The sequence below is a fragment of the Ceratotherium simum genome, chromosome 4 (assembly GCF_057802395.1).
Source record: "Ceratotherium simum simum isolate JZ-2026a chromosome 4, ASM5780239v1, whole genome shotgun sequence".
Classification (NCBI taxonomy): Eukaryota; Metazoa; Chordata; class Mammalia; order Perissodactyla; family Rhinocerotidae; genus Ceratotherium; species Ceratotherium simum.
The window spans coordinates 18,702,889-18,727,832 of record NC_141903.1 but is presented as its reverse complement, the minus strand read 5'-3'; the positions used below and the strand labels follow the sequence as shown (position 1 = coordinate 18,727,832).

The 24,944-nt window shown below is 38.0% G+C and overlaps 1 protein-coding gene across 16 annotated transcripts in view; it reads right to left on the bottom strand.

Annotated features, from left to right (window-relative positions):
- Positions 1-2,360: 2,360 nt before the first annotated feature.
- The window catches only part of PWWP2A (PWWP domain containing 2A), a 33,868-nt gene continuing 11,284 nt past the window's right edge, over positions 2,361-24,944 (bottom strand). For 5 of the 16 annotated variants that reach the window (XM_087429467.1, XM_087429468.1, XM_014786132.2 and 2 more), the window contains exon 2: positions 11,327-18,849. In XM_087429467.1, the coding sequence (XP_087285593.1) occupies positions 17,166-18,782 (1,617 nt within the window). In that variant the 5' untranslated portion in view covers positions 18,783-18,849 and the 3' untranslated portion in view covers positions 11,327-17,165. Of the gene's footprint in view, positions 4,650-7,108; positions 7,229-11,326; positions 18,850-24,944 lie in introns of those variants that run through there. The other 11 variants (XM_087429476.1, XM_087429477.1, XM_087429472.1 and 8 more) reach the window with 8 other exon arrangements.

Sequence of the window (24,944 nt, the reverse complement as noted above, 5' to 3'; positions counted from 1 at the left end):
CCAGACTGATGTCTACATCAGGCACCCCAACCTAGACTCACACCAGGCAACCGCCTGATGCCACTTGATGCCCTCCAACTCCCCAAACGTAGCAAGTCAGAAATATACAAACATGCAAGTCTTCAAGCAAACTAAAGACAAAGCCATCCTCAGTGGGGCCAGGGATGGAAAGCAAGGGAATAGTGAGCTGGGGAAAATAGCGTTTAAATTTCAAAAGATGTAGGCTTTGGTGGACTCTCTGTAGTACTTGGTCTCAAGTACACAAGACAGTTTTGTAGGGATGGTTTGACTGCCTCAAAATAGAATATGCTTATTTGCAACTTTGCCTCATGAAGTTGACTGGGAGAAAAGGTCTGGTAATTCCCTAGGTCTGTGTGACACTTTGATTGGATTCTGCTGTTGGCAGAGTTGGCATCAGAGGCCGAGTTATAGCTTCAGCTTGTGCTGCAGAAGCTTTTCCAGCCGGCCTCAGCTCCTACAGGTGTTACAGAAGCTGCGCGTAAACACGTGAAGGATCACCCCCATCACCGTCTTCTGTAAGGCTGCCTCGTGTCTTACTGAAGCCGCTGGCTGTGCTTTTCTGAGGCCGTGACACAGCAGGCGCCCTGTCACCTCAAGGCACTTCACATTGCTGAGCGTTCACCTTCAGATCGCAGGTTTGAGCCATCTACGCAGGATCCACAGGAGTTAGGCACTGAGCTTAGACAGAATTCAGAAACATGACTATAAACTATTTCACGCGAGGACAAAAATTCTCTAATGTCTCCATGTTTTTGGCCTTGGCTGAGTAGGAACTGAAGAGTTTGTTGAGACGCTTATTTTCCACACCGTTTTGGCCAGTGCAGCCACTGCATGATTCTTCTGCCACCGACAGACAGAAGAACTGATAGGACTAAGACTGGAATCCACATCTCTACCTTACACTGCAGCAGGGTATTGGGACAGCAGCGTCTTCCTCTCAATATCACCGCCTCACTTTCCCTCCTTACCGCTAGAGGGTTGCTTCTACAATCAGGCCGCAGGAGGGGTGATGAAAGAGCTGATCCTACATCTTCTTCCCTCTTAAGGACACCGACACGGCCACTGTGTGTGGCCAGCTCTTTCTTCCTGACGCGATATTCCTGAATTGTATTCTCTTTCATCGCAGGTTCATTACCTTCTCGATATCAAAGCAAAGACGTTGTTAGGCCATGAAGTTTCATTGTGAATAAGCAAAGATTTGGCAGGACGCTCATCACTGTAGAAAAATTATGCTTAAGAAACACAGTGTGCTCTATTCAAAGCACTGAAGGAAGACTCATTACTCGAAAGAGGAGAAGTACTGAGCTATCAGGTATAAAAGCAGGAAAACAGCTGACTTATCTATCTACAGTGCAGCATATTTGCAGTGACATACCCAGCATGCTCAGGGAGGTCCTGGGACAGTCCATATGTGACTCCAAGGCATGAATCTAAACTTATTACACTTCCTTATCTGAAGACAGCACCAAAAAGATCCTAAGTTTCATCTACAGGTTTCGTCACTCATTCCCTCTATCTTGTAGGAGTTGTGTCTATAAACATAGCAACACGTGTATACAATGTGATCAGGAATATGGTATGGGGGGGAGAGGGGGGTTTCATGTAGGCCTTCCCAGATAATGTGCATGTGGCTTGTTTACCTTCCCTGGTTTTCCCTAGCTCCATTTTCATTAGTGGGAAACTTGAGGGAAAAAAAGATATTAACAGAGCCAGATTTCAGTAGCCTCCTTTTTACACTCATTTACATGAATTGAAATGGGAAAATGTATGAGATTAAAGACACCATGTATATACTGGAGGAACAGGTAGCCTTCTAAAGGACGGCTTTACTCAAATGGGGAATAAAAAGGTACACTGACTGACCTAAGTTTCTGGGTCAGTCCTAAAAAATCTCAACTGTCTCGTAGGTTTTAAGACGCTAGTTTTTTCCTGACAACTGAGTGTTTGTGGCCCAACACTTGACCTCACATTGAAATTGCTGGGCTTTTCAAGAAGCAACCGTGTATCCATAAGGGCAGGACTCCTTAAAACTAAAACAAACAAACAAAAGAACTCACCAGTATATGTTTGTTTAATGACATCCAACTCTGAATGGCAGGTTGTTTCCATCAGAAAACAGTAATGTTTGTGCACAATTCTTCACCCTTCCTCTATCCCTGGTCATAGTGAGGTCCCGTAAAACCTCCCAGTGATTAAAAACTTACAGGTCATTCTCCTAAGGAAGCAATGCCTCTTAAAACAGCTCCCTAAAGAACTATGGTTGAATTTTAATAGTAAAAAAATATATATAACCTTTAAAATCTAACTCCTAAAAAGTAAACAAATAGTTTTTAAATAACTAAATTTAAAAAAAAATCAAGACTTTATTGGATAAATGTCACACAACATTCTTTAACATTTGTCTCAGCATACTTTAGATGAGAAACAATTTTTGTCATTCAAGTCTACAAAATGAAATAGGCTTGTGAAGATATGAAATACAGACAAAGGTAGCATGAAGCAAAGCTTAAATATTAAGCAACTAAAGCAATGAAAGTGAAACAGCAACATGGTATGTCTAGATTTTAAATACCACCAAGTTTCATTTTTTAAAAAATGAAAATCTGGTTTATAACAAAACACCTTTGCGAATTTGTCATGAGAAAAAATATTTAGATACTTAAAACCTGACCTCTCCCAATTCTTTTGCCTTTATCTTACTTCTTGATCATTTCCATCACTCTGCACAAATAAAGAATTCTAAAGCTTAAAAATGTTGATTATACAATCCTCCATGGCTTGGGAGTTATCTGGTTCTTGAAGTGAGCCTAAAAGGTACTGCTGGTGTTACATATCTGGAAGAACCGGACAGACCCGAGCTGAAGCCCTAGGGCCATGGAGAGCAGGGCCCCACTGAAGTACACAGCATCTTTAGAACTCCCTGCTGCTACAGTTCCTGAGCTGACTTTTTCAGATTTGATCAAATGTATAATGACTTCATGATAAAGAACTTTCCACAATTGTAGCATGTGATCAAAACTTTTAATAACTCGCAGTGTAATTTAGGATTTGCATTAAGCTCACTAGAAGCAAGATTGCCTATCTTTTCTTCTTGAGTTGTAAAACAAATCCTAGTCTGTTATACTGAGTGTTCTAAAACTCTCACCCAGAACCTTTTATTAATCCTGAGGGGTTACTAAGTAATTCCAAGCCTATACAGTAATATTATGGAAAGGTTGAACACTTGAGCCAAATGCTCAGTTATCTGTTATGTTGCTTTAAATGAATTTTGTATTTTTTTATTTTTTGGCTTTTTTTTGCCCTTTTTTGTATTAAGTTATCAATATGGATTATCTTTCTGGTTTAAAAAATAAATCAGTATTGCCACTAAAAAACTTGTTTTATTATTAAAAGCACGGCACCATCAAATATAAAATGCCTTAAAAATGTAGTACTAACAGGTCCATTTGGTTTTCTCATTAATGTTTTCTCCATTCATTAAAAAAGAAAAATTAAGGGTTTTCATAATATGTATTTTCTAAAGACAAGAAAAACATTACGGTTTCCATTAATAAGAATTCATGCTCCAGGCATGAAAAGTTCGAAGCTGTCTTTATGGGTCTGTTCCTGCTGCTTGTTCTCCAGGGTCAAGTCCCACCTGACCCCTGTGAGAATTTCTTGCACTTAGACAGAAGGAGGGGGGTCTCTGTGGAGAGAGGTCCACATCAAAATTCAGATACTGTCACCTTTTCTAAACTAGATAAAACCAGTAAGGAGAGGGAGAATAATATAAGCCTTTCCAGCTCAGTAGAATTAAGAACTGGCTCTTAGAGTATACATTTTCACTCCAAGATCAACACTAGCCTATCCACTCTGAGTCAGAATTTGAAAGATTAGAACGTATTATGAAAATGTGCACAAACTGTTAAATACTGGTGGCAAATAAATACATCTTAATATGTTCTAACAAGCAAACGTATATTCAAGATAATACAGCCCTGCTTTATTAAAGAAAAGATCCAAATTTTCTTTGCAGGGTGGGGTGGAGCACTTTGCTATCCTTTTAGTAGGATGTTAGATAATCTTTTCTGTCATTTCCACTGGCACCCTGAAGGAAACATTGGCCTCGGCATATGTGACTATTGCTGTTTCATAGGAGAGCCATTTTAGAAATAGCTCTGCTTATATCTAAACTGATTAACATAAACCTTGGAGAAAGCACAAAGTTTTAGTATGAAAAATAATTCAATATTTCTGCCATCCTCCTATGCCTTTTAGGCCTGTCTAAACTGTACTGATAAAAACTTCACGTTCAAAAGATGTTACTGTCAGTGATTCTCCATACATAAAATTCAAGTGAGTTTTTTGTATGTGTATTTCACATCACCTTTCTCCTCATCTCATTCATAATTTATTGCGACAGTTCATTTTTTATAAAATATTCCCCTAATAGCTTTTCTTCGGTTTACTATAGCACAATTTGCAAGTGCCCCTTTATAGACTGTTGATTTTAACCACTGCCTTAACATTTACTTCTCAGTGCAGCTTTAAAAATCTGAGTCTCCAATTGCATTCAGTCCTGATGCTCTGGTGTTCTGTGTCATTGTGGTACAGGTCCATGAAACCAGCAGCCTGCTAATGTCTTTGTGCTGAAATATAGTAAAGAAAAGGAAGAGAATGTAGTTAAGCACAAGTAATTATATGAGAAAAATGATGTCCTCATTGTTTAAATTAAGCCCTCTATAGATTTTGGGATCACACCTAACTTTTTGTTTTAAATCAGTTAAACGTGACCAATATTTTTTTGAGAAAACAACTTAATGCCACTCTAAACCAACAGAAGCATTCATGTTATTTCGGCAGTATATCTGGCCAAACTCCAACACAAATAAAATGGTTGTCACCTTCACATAGTCAATCTGCACTTGAGTGTATTTTTAAAAATACTTGTTTATGAATATTTGCCTAATAAAGGGTGAATTTTAGCTTTGTCCTTTATTCTGCCATTTCACAGGTAACAATCCTAAACTCTGCAAGTCAGCTTGGCTGCTGTGGACTGCTAGGAAGCACCAGCAGCCTTCCTCTAGCACAGGCTACCTACAGGCTTAGGAAGCAAATTTATATACAAACCCAAGCTATGTAAAAATCAGCTGCAGATCACACTGTCTACATATATGCAAAAAGCAAAAAAGAGGGGGCAGAGCATGCCTCCTACGAGGTAGACACAGCACATCAGAAGGCATCAAGAGGACCATTTTAACTAGAAGACAACTTGCGCATGCTGGTTAGACTGACCGTGGTGTCCCCTGTCACACCAGCAAACCTGACTGTCAGCAGAAGCACTCTGCACCACACTGCCAACAAAAAGCAGGACTCTGAACAGAACACTTAAAGGGCAAGGCTTATAAAAATTACTGCCAAGTAGCATGACCAGAATGCCCAACATTACCAATCTCCCTTTAATACCAACAGGTGGTAAGAACCCCATTGAAACCCTCTACAATCTCTGATTATGCCTCTCAAACCTGGGACCCTAAGTACCACTAAAGGTCTGAATTCCAAAAGAGGTGATCCGTGAAGAGAAAGATGATGTTTTTGGTCAAATGTATTTTTAAACCAAAGATATGGTATTTCCAGTGGAATAATAACAGACAAAATAAACATAGAAAGCAAAAAGGAAAAAAGAAAAACCACCCTATCCTTCTCAATATTTAACTTCCAAACATTTCAAAGTAGGCATCTTTCCCAGTCTTTGACAGAACTCCAGATCTTATGTTAACTTCCCAGTGTTGCCGTGCTTCATTCACTGACTGGGTCGGGCCTGTCAAACAAGTTTCACAGGGCATTCTATCACGTTTCTTCTCCGGCAATGAAAAATTACTGCTAGCCATAAATACCGCACATATCAGAATGGAAGGTGAAGGCAGTCCTTGCTTCTAAAGAAACAGAATGATTAACACTAGTTGTTTTAAAATTTGACGTTGAGCTAAGAAAAGTTTTTATTTTCTAAAACTAAGATATTATACTAATACGATCATACTACTAATAAATTTAGACTCACACAGAACTTTGGAAGTAAATATCCCCATTTTATAAACTGAAAGAGAAAAGTAAATAGCCAATCCCATGTACAAATCCATTTCCTTCTACTTATGACTCTCTCAATATCTGGCTTCCACCTTAGTGAGGCCTGTTCAACTTGGCAGGAAAGCCAAGGATTGAAGCAGATCTTAATATCCTATGAGAGCTGCAAAAAACTAAAAAAACGCTATTCCCTCAAGAGATTGCTGCAAGGGTAGCTACCACCCCATACAGGTAAGAGTCCAAAATATCCCAGCTTCAATCTCTCATCCAAAATGTGCCATTCTGACCCAGCTTGCAAATTATAGCTCATATGCAACGATACAGCCCAATTACAGCTCTCCCCTAGCCGCTAACACCAGAGGGTTACATAGCCTTAATTCAGGGAAGCAAAAGATCATAGTTCAAAAGCAGCACAACAAAAATCCCTAAGCCTTTCGTGCTGTATAAGAGCCCAAAATAAGCCTTTTAGGCATTATCCAAGGGGGTTTTAATAAATGTACTTAAATAGACTACAACTACATTTCAGCATTATATATTGCCACCCTCTGAGTTTTGACTTGCCTTATGTAAATGACAATGGTTTTGAGGTTAATTCACAAAGAATATATATATGTTTATATATGGATATATATATTCTTACCTATACATTAAGAAGTAATAAATATAAACTGACAAAGAAAGACTGAGATAGTGAAAAGATAAAGAAATCCACTATTTGACTTTCCATGGAGACTCCATTACTATTTGTCATAATTCTGCCACCCTAGGAGAAACGCCTCTCAATTCATGGAAGCTGGAAGAAGGCTGGCTCTGTTTTTTTACCACAGCAGGTAATATCAATTGCAACTTATTTTCAGTCATTAAAACTGTCCCCTACATGAAGTACACCCAGCTACCAAGGTCAATGAACACTAAGGAAAAAGAATTACTGAATTCTTGTACGTCTAGCCTAATCTGCTTTGGGAATGATCAAGTGATGACATGATGCCCTCTTCACTTGTGGCAGGGCTTAACACAGACAGACCTGCCCGTTTCACTGTTAACTTCAATGCTCCCAGTCTGAATCCACAGTGGTCTGTCAGACACTGTAAGGGAGCAGCAGGACTCGTCACTGTCTGATGTAATAGCTGCCATTTGTTGAGACCTATGGTAGAAAAAACCAAGTTAACAAAAATAGAGCAGTCATTCGAGTTCTTTTTAATCCATTTTACAAAAAAAAATTTAAAAATAAGACCAAAATTCAGTTGAATTTTCATAATGAATTTATTCTACATAATTTGCTGGCTTCACACAGAATGTGAAGCTTTGGTACTAAAGGAAAACAGACTTGAGCGGTGTGTACACACCAGCCTTGGCCAGGAGAGGGCACTCTCCGGCCCAAGTCAATTCAGCAGTGAGATGCCTTAGGGCACACCAAGATGCTGCCCTCCAACGCTAACTCACATTTAATGTTCTGACAAAAAATGTTCACTAGCCTAACACTAGCCTAGTGTTGGAATAGTCCTGATCTTCTCGGTATGGAGGGCTGAAGGTCATCCCTATTCGTATTCTGTCATTAATGAGCTCAGAGACCCTGTTTTGCAGAACGACCAAAAACTGCCTGAATCCCTTTCTCCTTGAATACCAGTGCCCACCAGTACACACCAGTGCTACTGTTGAGGGCCTGAACTGACTGCTTGAGATCATACCTGCTTGAAGTAAGCGTGACAAGACAAGCTTCCTCACTTAAGCTTTCAGAACAGAGACTTCAAATACTAAGCATAATTCAAATGAATGATTGTTAGTGTAAGCCTATTTTTTTAACATATTTGCTTGTCTGCTTACTTCCCTTCGTTAAGTATAAATACACAATTCATCTATCTCATCAGTGTAGGCAACTCTGGGATCATTGATTTAGACAATGTTCAATCCTTACCGTAAAATAATTATTTTTAAAATGGCAAGTTAAATCAGAAGCAGTAGCATATAATTAAAACTTTAAAAAAGGCTTTTCTGACATTGAAAAGGAGATATTTTATACACCTGATCTGTAAACTTCTGAATTTTAACTCAGAGAACAATTTTCTCAAATGAAGTTTAATGAGGTTATTTACCCTTTTGTTCATGGGAAAACTTAACTATACTATTTAAGTATATTTAATATACTTTATTTATTTTTTTTTTTTTAAAGATTTTATTTATTTATTTTTCCCCCAAAGCCCCAGTACATAGTTGTCTGTCATAGCTGCACATCCTTCTAGTTGCTGTATGTGGGACGCGGCCTCAGCATGGCTGGAGGAGTGGTGCCTCGGTGCGCACCCGGGATCCGAACCCGGGCCGCCGGCAGCGGAGCGCACGCACTTAACCGCTAAGCCACGGGGCCGGCCCTAATATACTTTAAATATACTATTAACTATAACCCAACAGCAGTTATACAAGAAGAAAAGTAATCTGAAGGCACAATTTATCTTTGAACCTCTCCTTTCGTAAGGACAACTTGTTAGGGTTCCACAATCACTCTGAAGAACCTCCTTTTTGATTCTAGGCAAGAGTCAAGAATCTGCCTCAGAGCAAGATCATCTTCCCCTGTGCATCTCCCCCTGCCATCCCCTGAAATATCCGGTGAAATATTAACTTGCCAGTCCTGGGTCCACAGAGCCTGGCTCATGAGTCTTTTCTGCTCATGTTTAAGATGCGTTTCCCCTCAATGCTTTTAGGGTCTCAAGGGTTTCTCTTTAGAAATTGACCACACGTACAGGACCCATTAGCGAAAGCCAGGGAGTCCTGGCAGTAATGCAGTAAATGGAGAGACACCCTCAGGAAGAGCAGCGATTTCACTGGAAATTACTTATTTTGTCCTTAAGAGAAAGCTTATGTGCAACAATGGCAACTATTCCTGGAAGGCAGCAGAGATATTAAGGGGCAAATCAGAACAGGGGACAGAAACACCCAGTCTCCCTTTTAAAGTGCACGAAAGAAGCAAGCACAAGGTCGTGCTCTTTCAGCAAAGCCCAGAATTAAAACCTATATAATTAAGATTACGTACATGCACCTATTATCTTGCTGAACAGTCAATATAAATTTTCTCTTATACAATACAGTATGTTGCAACATGAACAAGCAGGAAAAAGCATAAATAACTGGTTAGAAAAATAGCCATTCATTTATTATTCTACAATAGAATATTATTGTTTTACAAGAGAACTTCTGGTTTTCTAGCCTAGCGCTATTTCTCTAACCAGTTATTTTTCTAGGGCTTTAGACAAACCGCATATAGTTCTTCCCAGCATACCAGGACTCACACCAAGATGTGCCACTTCCAGCCAGATGCCCTGCTAGAACTTAAACTGGGGGGCAGAAATCATAGGTTTGTAATCAACAGCATCTCAAAAATGAGCCATGGGTAAAAATGACTACCCTCTGGAATATACAGCCACAACGCAAACAGATCAAGGCCTTGGAATGTGAGGTATTTCCCTCCTAGAAAGGGGAAAAAATCTCCTACTCATACTAGTAGCAATAAAAAATAAAAAGGAATGTTCAAATTAATGTCCACTTTTTCACCATTTGGCAAATATTAGAATAATAAAACGCCAGAGTCCCATGGGAAAACAGCATCTGTGCCAATCAGCTCATTTACACTACTTAAAAGCTGACAACTGTACCTTTGTGGTTCTAATACCTTCAAAAAGCTCTCCTAAGAGGAGCTCTCCTCCATTGAGCCCCACCAGCCTGGATACTTCTCATTCCTCTTTGAAAGGATTTGCGATGTGCCAGGTTTCTGACAGTTATTGGTCGTTAGTACATAAGTGTCTGAACCAGAATTACTCTTCCTCATTCACTCACAAGTAGACCATCATTTCTACTATGTCAGGCCCTGTGCTTGGCATAAAGGGAGAACAGAAATGGAAGAGTAACAGACTCCTGGAATTTATGCCATACATAAATGAATGGGGCAAGACCTGAAATGTGATGTTAATGCATCTTCCTTCACTATAATCCCCATGACCTCCAACCCAGCTGCCCTCCACAAATGCTTGTTGGAAATAGTTCACGCCTACTTCTAGATGTTTATGATCATACTATGATTACTGTAATTTCCAGGTAAGAATAACGTTGCTATAACATTTTTTCCATTTATACTGTGTATGTTGCAGAAATACCGAAAGCTACCAGAATGAAATTTCTATGCCAGACACAGAAAGTGGTGGTTGTGGTAATGATAGCAAGTATTTATACAGGCCTTGTGCCAGGCACTTTATTGCTTTAAAATATTTAAATTCTCACAATCACCTTGAGGAGGTACTATTATTCTCCCCATTTCACAGATGATGACATTAAGGTAACCTGCCTAAGATCACACAGCTTGGAAGTGGCAGAGCCAAGTCAGACTTTGAATCTAGGCAGTCTGGCTCAAGGGCCTGTACTTTCAACCATGTGCCTGAAAAGTGGAAGAGAATAACTGTTTGCTCAATAAAAACCTGATCCCAAGCACTACTGGTGCAAAAACGTTAATGAATGCTTCAACTCACCAGCCTCACTGGCAAGTCATATACTCCTAAGTATGCATTTCTATTTATTTATTTATTTATTTATTTTGTGAGGAAGATCAGCCCTGAGCTAACATCCATGCCAATCCTCCTCTTTTTGCTGAGGAAGACCGGCCTTGAGCTAACATGCGTGCCCATCTTCCTCCACTTTGTGTGGGACGCCGCCACAGCATGGCCTGACAAGCGTCGGTGCGCGCCCGGGATCGGAACCCAGGCCGCCAGCAGCGGAGCATGCGCACTTAACTGCTATGCCACGGGGCCGGCCCCCCTAAGTATGCATTTCTATCTTTTACACTCAACAGGATGACCCTCACATTTCTACGAAAATATTCTCCCCAGGCAAACAAAAAAATCTATTTTACCAGGGGAAAAAATTATCTTTCTTCTAGGCATTTCAATAGCTTTTAAGTGAATCTTTGTGTTGTAGAGAAATAAATGAGGGACCCTCAGGGTTATAAAATTATCTTACATATTAAAGAAGAAATGAGCCCTCGCTAAAACTTGGTATGCATTATAATTTCAAGTTTTTTAGTTTATGTGAAAAGGAAAAAAGTGTGATAGCATAGCACTTGAGCTATGGAGTATCCAGCTTCCCTTCTAGATACTAAGATAGAAAAAATTATAAGGAGTTTTAAATCATGATTTCTGGTTAAGACAGATTTCTAAGGTCACATTCTTATGATACAAAGAAAATTCAGTATTTACATAATGGCTGTGTTTTCAATTTATTTTTAATGAGACCTTACAAAAATACCAGGAATTTGAAGAAAAAATAATAATTCACGTTTAAACCAAGTTTTAACACCAGGTATTTTAAAACTGGTCTGTTTTCACATCAAAGGTTTAAGAAATTGTTTTACAAACAAAAGCCATCTAATTTCTTCAATTGGAAAATGACAATTTGAGTCACAAATTCAATATTTTGATAAATCCTGATTATTTTTGAGGCTAGTTTCTTCTTTTCCTTTACAGCTCCCTACAACCAATCTGTAATTTGTACCATAACACAGAAATCTATAAGAAAAAACTCGTTTGGCAATTAGTTTTTTCAGAGATTAATTAGATGCATTAAAATTTGACTAATCCATCCCAAGATGGATTAAAAGACATGATGTAAAAACTAATTTAAATCAGTATTTTTACCAAAATGTGGTACACAAGATGATCTTAGAATTTTAATAATCTACATATATCAAGGCATATTTGTTTTCCATTAATTGTACTGACACAAAAAGTGGAAAAATTTGAAAATACGGCAAATTTGAAAATACAGCAAAAATGTGATGGAATGTAAATAATTTAAGTTTTTGGAAACTAATTAATTCCATTACTAAAATAATTTAAATGGTTTCCACATTCATAAAATTGTCCAAAACAATTGCTTTTGTCACTGGGAGGGGATAGTTTTAACCTAAAAAAACCTACTCTTGAGTATTTAATGGGTAAATGCAATCACACTAATTTACCTAAAAATTTCACCAAGAAGCAGTTACCGTTTTTATTTTTTTTAAGGAAGTTTAGCCCTGAGCCAACATCTGATGCCCATCCTCCTCCTTTTGCTGAGGAAGATCGGCTGAGCTAACACTTGCCAATCCTCTTTTTTTTTCTGAGGAAGACTGGCCCTGGGCTAACATCCGTGCCCATCTTCCCCTACTTTATATGGGACGCCGCCACAGCATGGCTTGACAAGCGGTACGTCAGTGCACACCTGGGATCCGAACCTGCGAAACCCAGGCTGCCGAGGCAGAGCGCAGGCACTTAACCGCTACGCCACTGGGCTGGCCCCCAACAGTTCTTAAAAATGGGGGCACCATTATTAGCATTGTGCAGGACTGCAGGTTGATTAGGAAGGAATCTTGGAAGCCAGGCTGCCTGACCGAGAAGAATACTCCTGTGACTTAATTTCCAAACACCTCTTAGAACAATACCATCCCAAATCTAAAAGATTTTTATCTGGCGGACCCCGTGGCTTAGCAGTTAAGTGCACGCGCTCCGCTACTGGCGGCCTGGGTTCGGATCCCGGGCATGCACCAACGCACCGCTTCTCCAGCCATGCTGAGGCCGAGTCCCACATATAGCAACTAGAAGGATGTGCAGCTATGACATACAACTATCTACTGGGGCTTTGGTGGGGGGGGGAAGGAGGAGGATTGGCAATAGATGTTAGCTCAGAGCTGGTCTTCCTCAGCAAAAAGAGGAGGATTAGCATGGATGTTAGCTCAGGGCTGATCTTCCTCACAATAAATAAATAAATAAAAGATTTTTATCAAAAAAATTACAGATGGATGGTGGTGATGGTTGCACATTGTGAATGTACTTAACGCCACAGAACTGTACACTTTAAAAAAATGGTTAAAATGGTAAAATTTGTTATATTTAACAACTTTTAAAATACAAAAAAAAACAAATTACAGTGCTCTATTAATATGACAAGGAGAAAATTATTTCCACCTAAAGTCACAAGGAAAGTGAAGAGAAAAATGTCCTTGAGTCGATACATGTTAAGTCTCTTGAGTAAAGATTAAACAAAAAAAGGTGAACTGTTTCTATTCTGATCTTATTGTCAACTATCCATGATAGACACCAAGACATCCTGGAAAACTAAAAATATTTCGACCTATATCACTATGACTTTAAACTTCCTATCTCTTTATTCAAAATAGCACAGCATATTAATTGCTAGAGCTTTCATTTTTTAATTCTATTCACTTTGTTGAATGAATACAGTACGTTTACAAACTGTAAATACAGAATATGAAGAGCCTATTAACTAAGTCAGAACCAGATCAGAGTAATTAATGCAGCTTCGTTGTTTTATTTTCTCCTGGCAATTGGCATGGCACCAGCCTCTTGTTCTATTTCTGAGTTCCCTATATCAGGCATTTCAGTTAGAGATTATTTTAATAGCAGCCATATTAATACAATCCCAAAGTAAACACTAAATTTGTCCCACCTTAGAAAAAGGGTCTTCATTCTCTCTGGCAAATTCCCTATTGGAGGCCATCACTGGGCCCAAATCAAAATATCCTGAATGAAAACATTATCAACTTTTCTAGACATTTGTCAGTCTCTTCTCTGCTATGAGTACTTAACAAAAGTGAATCAATGCAGCACAAACCATAGAAAATTCACAATTTAAAAGGGAAAGGGGCCAGCCCGGTGGCGCAAGCGGTTAAGTACACATGCTCCGCTGCGGCAGCCCAGGGTTCGCCGGTTCGGATCCCGGGTGCGCACCGACGCACTGCTTGGCAAGCCACGCTGTGGCGGCATCCCATATAAAGTTGAGGAAGATGGGCACAGATGTTAGCTGAGGGCCAGTCTTCCTCAGCAAAAAAGAGACGGATTGGCAGTTGTTAGCACAGGGCGAATCTCCTCACAAAAAAATAAAAATAAAAGGGAAAATCTAATTTTAGATTCAAATTATAGATTTCTAAAGGTATTTCAATTCAGTTATTCTATATAAAGGTATGTATATACATATAAAAGAATGTAAATGTGTATCTTTAACAGCCAATATTAAGTACAACTTGCTCAAATACAGGTGCAACTCAATTTTTGTAAATTAGAAATGCAGACCCACTAAGGAAGACATACATTCATTTAGTTGATTTCAGTAAGTTCCATATTCTGTCTTCAGATCTATATTCCTGTCTATTCTACTTAGTTCTAATCTAAAATTAACTAAAAGGGAAAAATACTCTGATGCTTTAAATTTCTGATAATTTCTAGAAATAAAGACATCTTTGGCTTTTTTGATAGCTCTACTCTGCTTGATGTCTCCCTTGCTAATCCTTGGTTTTAGCCACTTTTCTTAGATCACTGGAGATTTAGCCTAAACCGAGTTCTCGTTGCAAGGGGCAAAAACCCATTTGGTTATCTCCATACAAAAAGGAAATGCCTCCTTTTATCATTTTAAAAAGAAATGTAAAAGAAAAATGGCTACAACTCCCCAATTCATCTCGGTCTCCATCTGCAGTAGACACTGGACAAATTTATCTAGCTGCTTAAGAAATTTCTATTTGAATAAAACGTTAATATGCAGCTACTGGATTAGTGTATAGAATATGTATTTTAAGATTACAGAAATTCTTTAAAACTTGTTTCCCTGTTGAAACGTCAGATAAAATATGCCAAACGGCCAGTTTAGAATGAAGGAATCATTTGGCATGATAATTAGAGATCATGCACACTTGTAACTATGCTTCAACCTTTTCCTCAAAGGTATGGACCACATGAAATTGAGTGTTACTTTTGTATTCAACAATCACGATTTTATTATTTTTTCTTTTTTTCCCATAGCTTCTGAAACAAATCAAATCTGATTTATGCCATAAGAGCACATTTGCCAAAGCACTTGACTATATTACCAGTATCCACTGTCAAAACCACTGTTATAAACTCACCTGGATCTTTACATAAAGCCTTGGAATTACATATTGAGGTGACTTTTTGCTCTGCCCTGTTTAAATCTTTCTAAGCCTTCGATTGAAATCGAATTCAAATATGAAATTCTTATTCAAAAATATCTGAATGAACAAATTCATTAATCTGAAACAAATACTCAGAAAATTTAAGATACTTCTTTAAAACCCCCAATAATTCTGTAAACTTCTTTCAACCTGTTATAATCAAAGAATTTTAAAAATAGTATAGTTGTTTCTGTTTGCAGGAAAGAATATGTTCTATTCAAGTGAAACATCTTTTTTTTCCATTGTGTGTTTATTATAATCAAAAAGCATTGACTGAGTTCCCCAGAAGAAATTCTACTTAATTTTGCAGAAATCAGTACATAAATCATGGAAGTCCATAACCTTAAGGAAGCTGACACAAGACTACTGATTTTCAATCTCCATTAATCATTTCATCTTAATTCCATAGTAACTAAGATATTTCAAATTGGATTACTTAGAAACCCACAAAAAGTTGCTCTTTTAAGTTTCAAGTTTCCAAAAGTGTCAAATTGACATTGTATCAAATTTAAAAGTTAAGTCAGACACAAAGTATGAAAGCAACTTAAAAAACCTTAGGATAAACTTGCCTCCACAGGCAATTGGGTATATTTTTCACTAACAATACAAAGCTAAAAATGGAAAGTAAGAAATCAAATCTCAGGGACAGATGGACTATGTAGAAAATAGCAGGCTAAGTTACCAGCCCCAAAAGCCAATGAGACCTGAGGCAGAAGACCAAGCAGGAAAGAGACTGGTTGTAATTACCCAAATATAAATTTAAAAAGAAAAAAAAAATGAAGCATGTGATGAAATAGTATGGCTAAAAACGAAAAAATTAAAACCCACACATTTATGAGAAATTGGCAGGAGGAGGGTCTCAAATCTAGAAGCATTTCAGACCTCTATACTACAAAACCTGATTTTAAGAATATACTGATTAATCACTTACTATTGATTTTACCTATGCTCAGATAATATATTCTTTGATAGGGCAAATAGGAAAATAAAAGTTTGATTTTTCACCTCCTCTACACACTATTACAAAGAATAATTTTCTACCAACTTGAAATTTTTCAAAGCTTTTTGAGAAACACACACAAATAATTTGGATTTAGTTGATTTTATTTACAGCTTGTTTTTTTACATTTCAGAGCGTTACACAATTACATTTTCTCATTTTCTGACCTGCAAACAGATACCTTAAATGAAAATATTTTTTAAAAATTATCAAATTAGGTACATCCAAAATGCAACAATTACACATATGACAATTAATTCACAAAGTGTAATTTACCAGGACGTATCCTAAGAATTTAGGAACAGCCAGTCAGGAGAAATCTGACCAAATTCAGCAATCAACTATTTACATATCCAAAGACAAACCTATCTAAACTCCCAAACCAGAAGTTTGAAAGTTTCTGTTAAATAACCATTGGACGAAAGAGAGAGTGATGATTCAAACCTCACCAGCCTTGAGAGTTTTAATCTCAGATACTGGGCTAATTCCCCAGTTTGCAACTGAATAGCAAGCATCTCAGCTCTTCAAACACCTAAGTATCAAACTCTTGTGCCATTATGCACATAGAAAGGCTGAGTGTTCATTAATTAAAAAACAAGTAGTCATTAAATATCCACACTATTCCCCCCAGCTCACCAGCCCTTACTGCAATCCCAAATATGCAACCTGTGTCACACAGTGACAGGCTATATTTTATACATGTGTGTATATACACACACATATATGTACGTGTGTGTATACATATACACACATACACACAGTACTAGGTACAAATGGCAATTAACAGTCCCTGCAAAAATTCATTTTCAGTTGAGGCTATGGCTCCTATGCCTTGGGATGGTTTTAGACTTCAAAACTGAAAAATCCTGCTAAAATTTCACTTCCTTAAGACAAAATTTGATTGCTTGTTCAGTTTAAGCTTCTCAGTTCTAAAAATGGCTATAAGATAAGTATAAAAAAGCAGCCAACTGAGTGCAATTTCTCTCTCCAATTTGGCCAGGCTATTTCATAGAAGTTACTTCTAACTGGATTAGAGAATCTGTGGCGCCTTCCAATGGTTCTTGCCTACCTTACTGTCCATGTTCACGTTTCAAACTGTGTCAACAGAGCCCGCACTTCAGGCGTCAGCTGCTTGGCAGCCTTAGCTGCCTCTGTGATAGCCTTGCGATAGAGGCCCTTTCTCTTCTTATTAAAGCGTGACTGGAAGTTTTCTAAAAAGGGGGACAGTTGCGAAAGAGCAAGGAAAGACGTTGTTGGAGACCCGAACCATGAAATACGGGCCTCCTGTCGGACTAAAAGGCCGTTATCTTTCCGGCTCACAGTTATAGTAAGAATACGGGCTGGCCACCAAGGGAAGCCATATATCTTGGCCCAAACAATGTCCCCTACACATATGGTCCTGCCATCTGGTGTGACGCATTTAGAGACGTTTTTGGAAAACACTTTCATTTTCAAGGAATTACTGAGCTTTTTCTCTTCCTTTGAAGAGGAGGAAGTGGAGGAGGTGGAAGGTGCATGCATACTGCCTGGAGGAAAATCAAAGCTTTCAGAAGAACTACACTCGGAGTTAGAGGACTTCAAATCATCCGTGCTATCAATGCTACACACTGAAGCACTGGAAGAGTCAGATTTCTTTTGATTTAGGGTCATGTAAACAGAGATATTGCTTTTGCTGCCCTTTTTGCCCAGTGTCTGTAGTTCATCCTGCTCACCAGGCACAAGCACTTCGTTTGTGTCCTGAACCTCACTGCTGGCCTCTTCAGGGCCTTCTGAGGGACTCTGATTTTCTGAAGGGGCCTCACCTGCTGAGCGGGTAGAGGTGCAGCGAGACTGGGGCTTGGGTGCCATCTTGCCACTCTGCATTTTCTCAAGTCCTGTCTTCAGAGAAGAGTCATTTTCTTCATTCCTGTACCTTTGTGGTTTTAAACGAACCCGAGGTGGAAGGGAACCTGAGCTAGGATTCTGATAGCGACGTGTGAAATGGACTTTTGAATGTGCATTTTTGGATGCAGAGGTTTCACTTTGCTTCTTTTGTGCCTTCTCTTTGGCAATTTTCAACACTTCCCGAGCTTTTGCATGATCCATGTTCTTACTCTGGAGCACTTTTTTAGTACTTAACTGAGCTTTTGATGTATTTGCCTGAGCAGAAACCTTGACTACTCTGCCTCTGCTGTGAGCAATATTTGAAACCTTAACCACAGCATTTCTTTTCTGGCTTTCATTTTGGTTTTTCCCATCCACTTTATGGTCAGTTTTCAGTTTTTTGTTCACAGTAGTTACACTTTCATTTCTCCGTTTTTTATCTTCATATTTAGAAGAGTCACTTGCACTACTACCTTTTCTAATTTCCTTTTTTTCAGCAACGACACTGTTTTTACATTTGTCACACAGGACTTGCCTGGGTCGTAGTTTAATAGCATTCATTATTGAAGTAGGTTCTTCCCTGTACATCTTTCGTTTGGGTCGCTTAATTTTCCGAGGAGGTGGCTGAGGTATTGATTGGTTATATGTGTCCCTGATAAACAAAGGGGGAGGATAAGGTGCTCCTTCATGGAAGAGAGGAGGTGGTTTGGAAGTCCACAGGCTTTCAGCCAAGCTCCGCTCAGGAGGTGGGACAGGAGAGGGGTCACCGGGAACAGCATCACTCGCTTCATGCTTGACTTCTGTCCCTTCTTGGAATGTATTACTTTGGAGCTGCATGGCTTCAGGTTTATCCTTATATTCCCTTTTGGGAAATACTGTCACAGGGATCCCATGGGGCCCAAACCTTTGAAAGAAATGAAAGAAAAAAAGAAGCCATTAAGTTAACGTCTATAATTGAAATTTTTAAACAACAGCTGATGTTTATTTGTATGACCTTTCCTGAAAGCTATTAAGAACAAAAACAAAAATCTACTATTTCCCCTCAAAAATCCCAAAGCCCACCCACATTTTATTGATCCTACATTTTAGGTATAAACAGAAATACTCAAATGGTGGCTCTAAGCAATGCCAGAACAGCTGATCTAATTTAAGAGACCTTTCAAGTCTTGAATTAGAAAGGATGTTCTATCAGATAGATTTAATATTAAACGTCATCTGATATTATGTTCACTGAACTACAGACAACATGTCCAGGAAATGTAACTGTAAAATTGTAACACACATCTTCCTCTGGTTATAATAGCTTTCAAAAGCTTCACAAAACAAATTCAGCCATAACTACCCAAAAAGACTAAATCAATAAATTCCCACCTCAACTTTACTGGTGAATCGATAAAGATTCAAGGGCAGTTGCTCCTTTACTCTTGCATCCTCACACTTGAGCCCTTCATCCACACCCCTCACCCGCCCACCAAAAGAACACAAGAACACTAGAAGTCAGATACTCAAATCACCTCAAAAACAGACAGGTTTAGAGCTGCAGCCTTCTAACTTTTAAAAATCACATTGCACATTAGGAAATATTTTCACATTGCAATCCAATAAGAACATTTATGTACATATACATGCACACATATATATACAATAAATACACAATTAAGCAAAAATTTCACTAAATACTTAAACTTATGTGATGCATAATGATATTTTTTTCTACTCTGCTCTATTTCATTTGTTTTAATGCTAGTCAGACACATTAAGTGGATTTCAAAACTCCCCTATGGATCCAGACCCAGTTTACAAAGCACTGGTATAGGACACAAATCTTTACAATTCTCAGTTTCTAAGAAAACAGGGATCAATAACCTTATTTCTCATGTAGAATTAGAAATAACTGTGGCTCAATCTATCTGGGCTAAACATCAAGAATCTTTAAGCTAAACTTGCTATACTCAGATTCCTGCACATAAAAACAGGATCACACTACCGAATAATTTCATCATGTACATGGTAACATGTTAATTTTAAGCACTATTTGATCCAAACAGTGTTAAACACAACACAATTCTAATGCCAATCCTTGAAGGCACAGGTGCTTAGAAGCCAAGGATCAGCTTCAGGTAGAATCCCCAAATATTTTGTATGTGTCTGTCTTCCTGGAGTCTTTGTTTCTCAGATTCTCTAAAATGTCCTTAAGCCCCCAAAAACGTTCAGAATACCTTTCTTGGGAAGAAATCTTGAGACTAGGTACTTACGGCTATAGACACACCTAAACTCAGACAGGGATATAGGAAGAGCCAACACCACCAGGATATCTGGTTCTAACACCTAAATAGTTTTCTTCCTAAAGTCTTTTGTTAGCTTGGCTACCACAATCCAACAACTCAAAGCAAATACTTACAAACCACAAAGAAAGAGGAAAGCCTATTTTACCTAGAGTGGGACAAGTTTGGGTCTGGGCTAGTCCACAAAGGAAGGATACCCTCCTCACTGTATCAGACTGTGCAAAAAGTGGCTTTCTATTCTAGCATAGCATCTGGGACCTAAGTGTTTGCTTCCTGACTACTTAATTCCAAGGCACTTTGAGCATTTAGCCTTTTCTTATATATAGGTGCTCAATAACCACTTTTTCAAGATGACAGGACAAGAGAGAGGTGATTTTTGTTTTAATGTAGAACTACATAAAATATAACGTATCTGAGGTGAGACCACTATTTTATTAACAATAAAATTTTCAAACTTGTAAGAAGCCATCATTTTGCCCCCATTACTCTTTCACATGATGTTTCCATAGCTGAATAAACAACAAATTTCCTTCCTTTTATTAGTAATAACTAAGCTATAATCATCTTAATGTTTAAGGTGAAGTTTCACAGCTGTCTCTTATCAACTTTGTATCCTCAGGCATTACTAAACCTCCCTAAATTCAGTTTTGCACATGTAAAATGGGGTAACACTATTTCCTACCTTAAAGTATTCAGGTGAAGATTAAATAGGTCAATAAGGTTAGCCATTTTTCTTGGCTAAAATTTACTTCATTTAAGTAATTTGATCCTATTTTTATAGTCTCAATGTGAGGCTAACCAGCCAATTATTTTAAAGCTGTTTATATCAGATGAGCTCTGGAATCTGATATGTTTACCCTCAGGGAGTTTAGTGAGAACATTCACTTCACATCTGTGTGTTTTCCCTTGCCTTTCCTTCTTAAGCATATAAAATACAAGCGTGAAATGTTTTTAAGAACATAGGGAGGCAATTAAGTGTGTAATGATGAATGGAAATTGCAGGCACCAAATGGAAAAAAAGAAGCCAAACTGGTAATTGTGGGTGGCGGATGATATGATTGGCAAAAGCAGAAAAATAGTTTAAATAATAATAAAAGTCCCTCAAAGGACCAGAAAGACAAATCACTCTAAAAGGAAAAGGGAAATCAGGCCTAGTCCATCTCAGTAATCATGTTGTCACACGAACACAGACAGCACTTAACTCCATGGTAGTGTTTTCAATCTGAGGGTGGGGATATTGGTTGTGACATCAATTTCAAGGGTCACAACTATGATTTAAATAAAAATCAGAGTGTAAATATATGTAACTGCAATCAATCTGTTTCATGTATGTATGCATGTATATAGGGATCCACATGTAAAATATATTTGTAACAATGCTCACAAGTTTGAAAGCCACTAACTTATAAAACTGTAACCTTAGTAAGAATATAAAGTACCAACAAAACTATAGTCTCTTGAAAATCCTAAAATCTAATTTCTCAAGTACAGTCTGTGGAAATCGGCAACACAGCACTCACTGGTGTTTGAAAATGGAGATTCCAAAGCCCTGCCCAAGACTGAATCATAGACTTCCCTAGGGTGGAACCCAGGATCTGCATTTTTAGCAAGCACTTTTGCTTTAGCTTTTTCTAAGGTGAAGATATTTATGTCCCACGTGCATGCTCACCAAAGGGTGACCTCGGCAGAGGAAGGCTTTAATGATCAGTGAGAGGTGGCAGGCTGACTAATAGCCCTTGCTTCAGCTTTTTCTAAAGAACTTTTTACAAATACTCCAGGGAGTTGAGTAATAACACACAAAGTCTCTCTCCTCCTTCCCGCACCCCTTCTCTGTGCAGCATGAGGGTATTTATTAATGTATCGGTAACTCATTCAAACCCTTACCCGCTCTTAGGCTTCTTTAATCACTACCCAAAAATTCTAAAGGAAAAATATTCAGGTGTTATGGCTTAATTAAAAATAACTTCTGGGGAAAATCAGGCGCGTATACAAGAGACCTCTCTGTACTATCTTTGCAACTTCCTGTGAATCCATAAAAAGTTTTAAAAATAGCTATCTTCTTAATAATTTAGGAGTAATAAGTGCCAAAATTTTGAAGAGGGAGAATACTGGAGCTTAATAGTTATTTTGTGTCAAGGCAAGAGAAAATCACTACGAAAAAGAATCCTCAGCTAATGTAAAGGTGAAACAAATATAAATGTAGAGTACTTAAGCCAAAATTCAAAATGTGGCTATTATAGGAAGTAAGATATTTCTAGTATTTGGGTTCCACTTTAGTTGTCTGCATTTTTTGATGACTAAAATTCAACAACAGCTTTGACTAAATGAAGCCTTTATTCCCCCACTGATAAGCTCTACAAAATTATGGTATTTGCTCAAGATTTCTAGCATTACCAATCAATCCTATACCTAAATATGCCTCATTTCCTGGAGTGAAGCTCATATTATCCAAATTCGCTTTCCAAAGGAATACCTCAAACAAAACTAAAAATGTTTAACAACAACTATTCAATTTTTTTTTAAAGTCAGACATATTTAGAATTCTTACCTCTTATTCTAAAAGTTTATAAAGTGCTGATGTAGTGTTCATCAGCCTTAACTTCACAGCAAACTCAAATCAACTTGTCTCTGACCTAGGATTACATTCTTTTCCTTCCTGTTTACAACAGTTTAATAGTGCTCAACTGATTCTCATTTTCTTCCCTCCAATTCTGGTTGCCAAGCGCCAACTATAGGAGGAAATTCTTTTTTAAAATATTATACACTAAAAATAAAGAAACAAAAAACTAAGGCATTACAAACTTTAGGCAAAGCAAATAGAGGTCCTGAGGAATTCAACACTCAGGAAAAAAGTTCAAGAGGGTTAGGTGAGACAGGCCCCAGCATTCTGGCTGGACCAAACCTCTCTCCAACAAACAGATCAACAGAAGACAAAAAGAATCCTTCCCCTCCCAGAATTGTTTTCTCTTAAAGAATCTACAGTAGGAGGGCCGGCTGCGTGGCTTAGCGGTTAAGTGCGCGCGCTCTGATGCTGGCAGCCCGGGTTCGGATCCCGGGCGCGCCCCGAGGCACCACATCTCCGTCCAACCCGAGGCCGAGTCCCACGTACAGCAACTAGAAGGATGTGAACCTACGACATACAACTATCTACTGGGGCTTTGGGGGGAAAAAATGAATAAATAAAATCTTTAAAAAAAAAAAAAAAAAAGAATCTACAGTAGGAAAAAATTATATGCAATTAACCACTTGAAAAATAGTATCCAGATTTATTTCAGCTCAAGCAGATGTTTTTAGAAACCACCTCTCCTTAAATTAGCAACAGGTTTAATCATAAAGGGAGGAAAACTTATTCTGGTTATTTTGGTTCACGTTTCATCTCTGTGAGATTGGTTATTATGTCAAAGTTTAATCTCAGCACAAATGAAATTAATTCAATAGTCAACTAAATGCAATAAAAAATTTTACAAAATAAATGTACATCTATGCCTCAAAAAATTAAAAATATGAGCCAGCACACTCATTTCTGGGTATATACCTAAAATAATTGAAAACAGGGTCTCAAAGAGATATTTGCACACCCATGTTCAAAGCAGCATTATTCACAATAGCCAAAAGGTGGAAACAACCCAAGTGCCCATCAATGGACAAATGGACAAACAAAATGTGGTATATACATACAATGCAATATTATTCATACTTAAAAAGGAAATCCTGTCACATGCTAGAAACGTGGATGAACCTTGAGAATATTATGCTAAGGCAAATAAGTCAGTCACAAAAAGACAAACACTGTATGATTCCACTGATATATCTAAAGTAGTAAGTTCACAGAAACAGAAAGCAGAATGGTGGCTGCCAGAGGCTAAGGGGAGAGGAAAATGGGGAGTTGTTTAATGGGTACAGAGTTTTTGTTTTGCAAGATGAAAAAGTTCTAGAGATCTTTTTTAAAATAATGTGAAAAAAAATAAAATAAAATAATATGAATGAACTTACCAATACTTATTGAACTATACACTTAAAAATGGCTAAGATGGTGTATTTTATGTGTTTTTTTTACCACAACTAAAAAAATTTTTAATTGTATATCTACCTAATGTAGAGGGAAACGTTTGATGAGAAGCAGTAAAGTTTTCATGGTGGTAAAAGAATTATTAGTGCAAGAGAAATAAATAACAGTAACTGCCCAGGAGAATAACAGAACAACATCCTGACCTAAGGGAGAATCCAAGTGAGCATCACCAAAGAGGGCAAATGCCTGCAGCTGTGGTACCCCAAGAACACAACACTGCCTGTGCGACCTGACAGTTGCAAATATTAGACGAACGTAACCGAGGAATAGTCCCTATTACATATATTCTATATTATCCTGCAACTAAATGCAATATATGATCATTTACTGGAGGAAGAAAAAAGCTTTAAGGGACGCTGTTAGCAAAACTGACAAAATAATGAAATACAGGCTGCAAATTCGATAAAAGTACTCTATCAATGTTTCCTGAATTTGAAAACTATATCGTGGTTATGTACGAGAATATCTTTGATCTCAGGACACAATTACTAGACTATGAAGGGGTAAAGGAGAATGATGTGTGCAACCCACTCTCAAATAGTTTAAGAAAAATACGTTTGTATACAGAATGATAAAGCATGTGGCAAAATGTTAAAAATTAGTGAATCTAGGGGGCCAGCCCAGTGGTGTAGTGGTTAAGTTTGC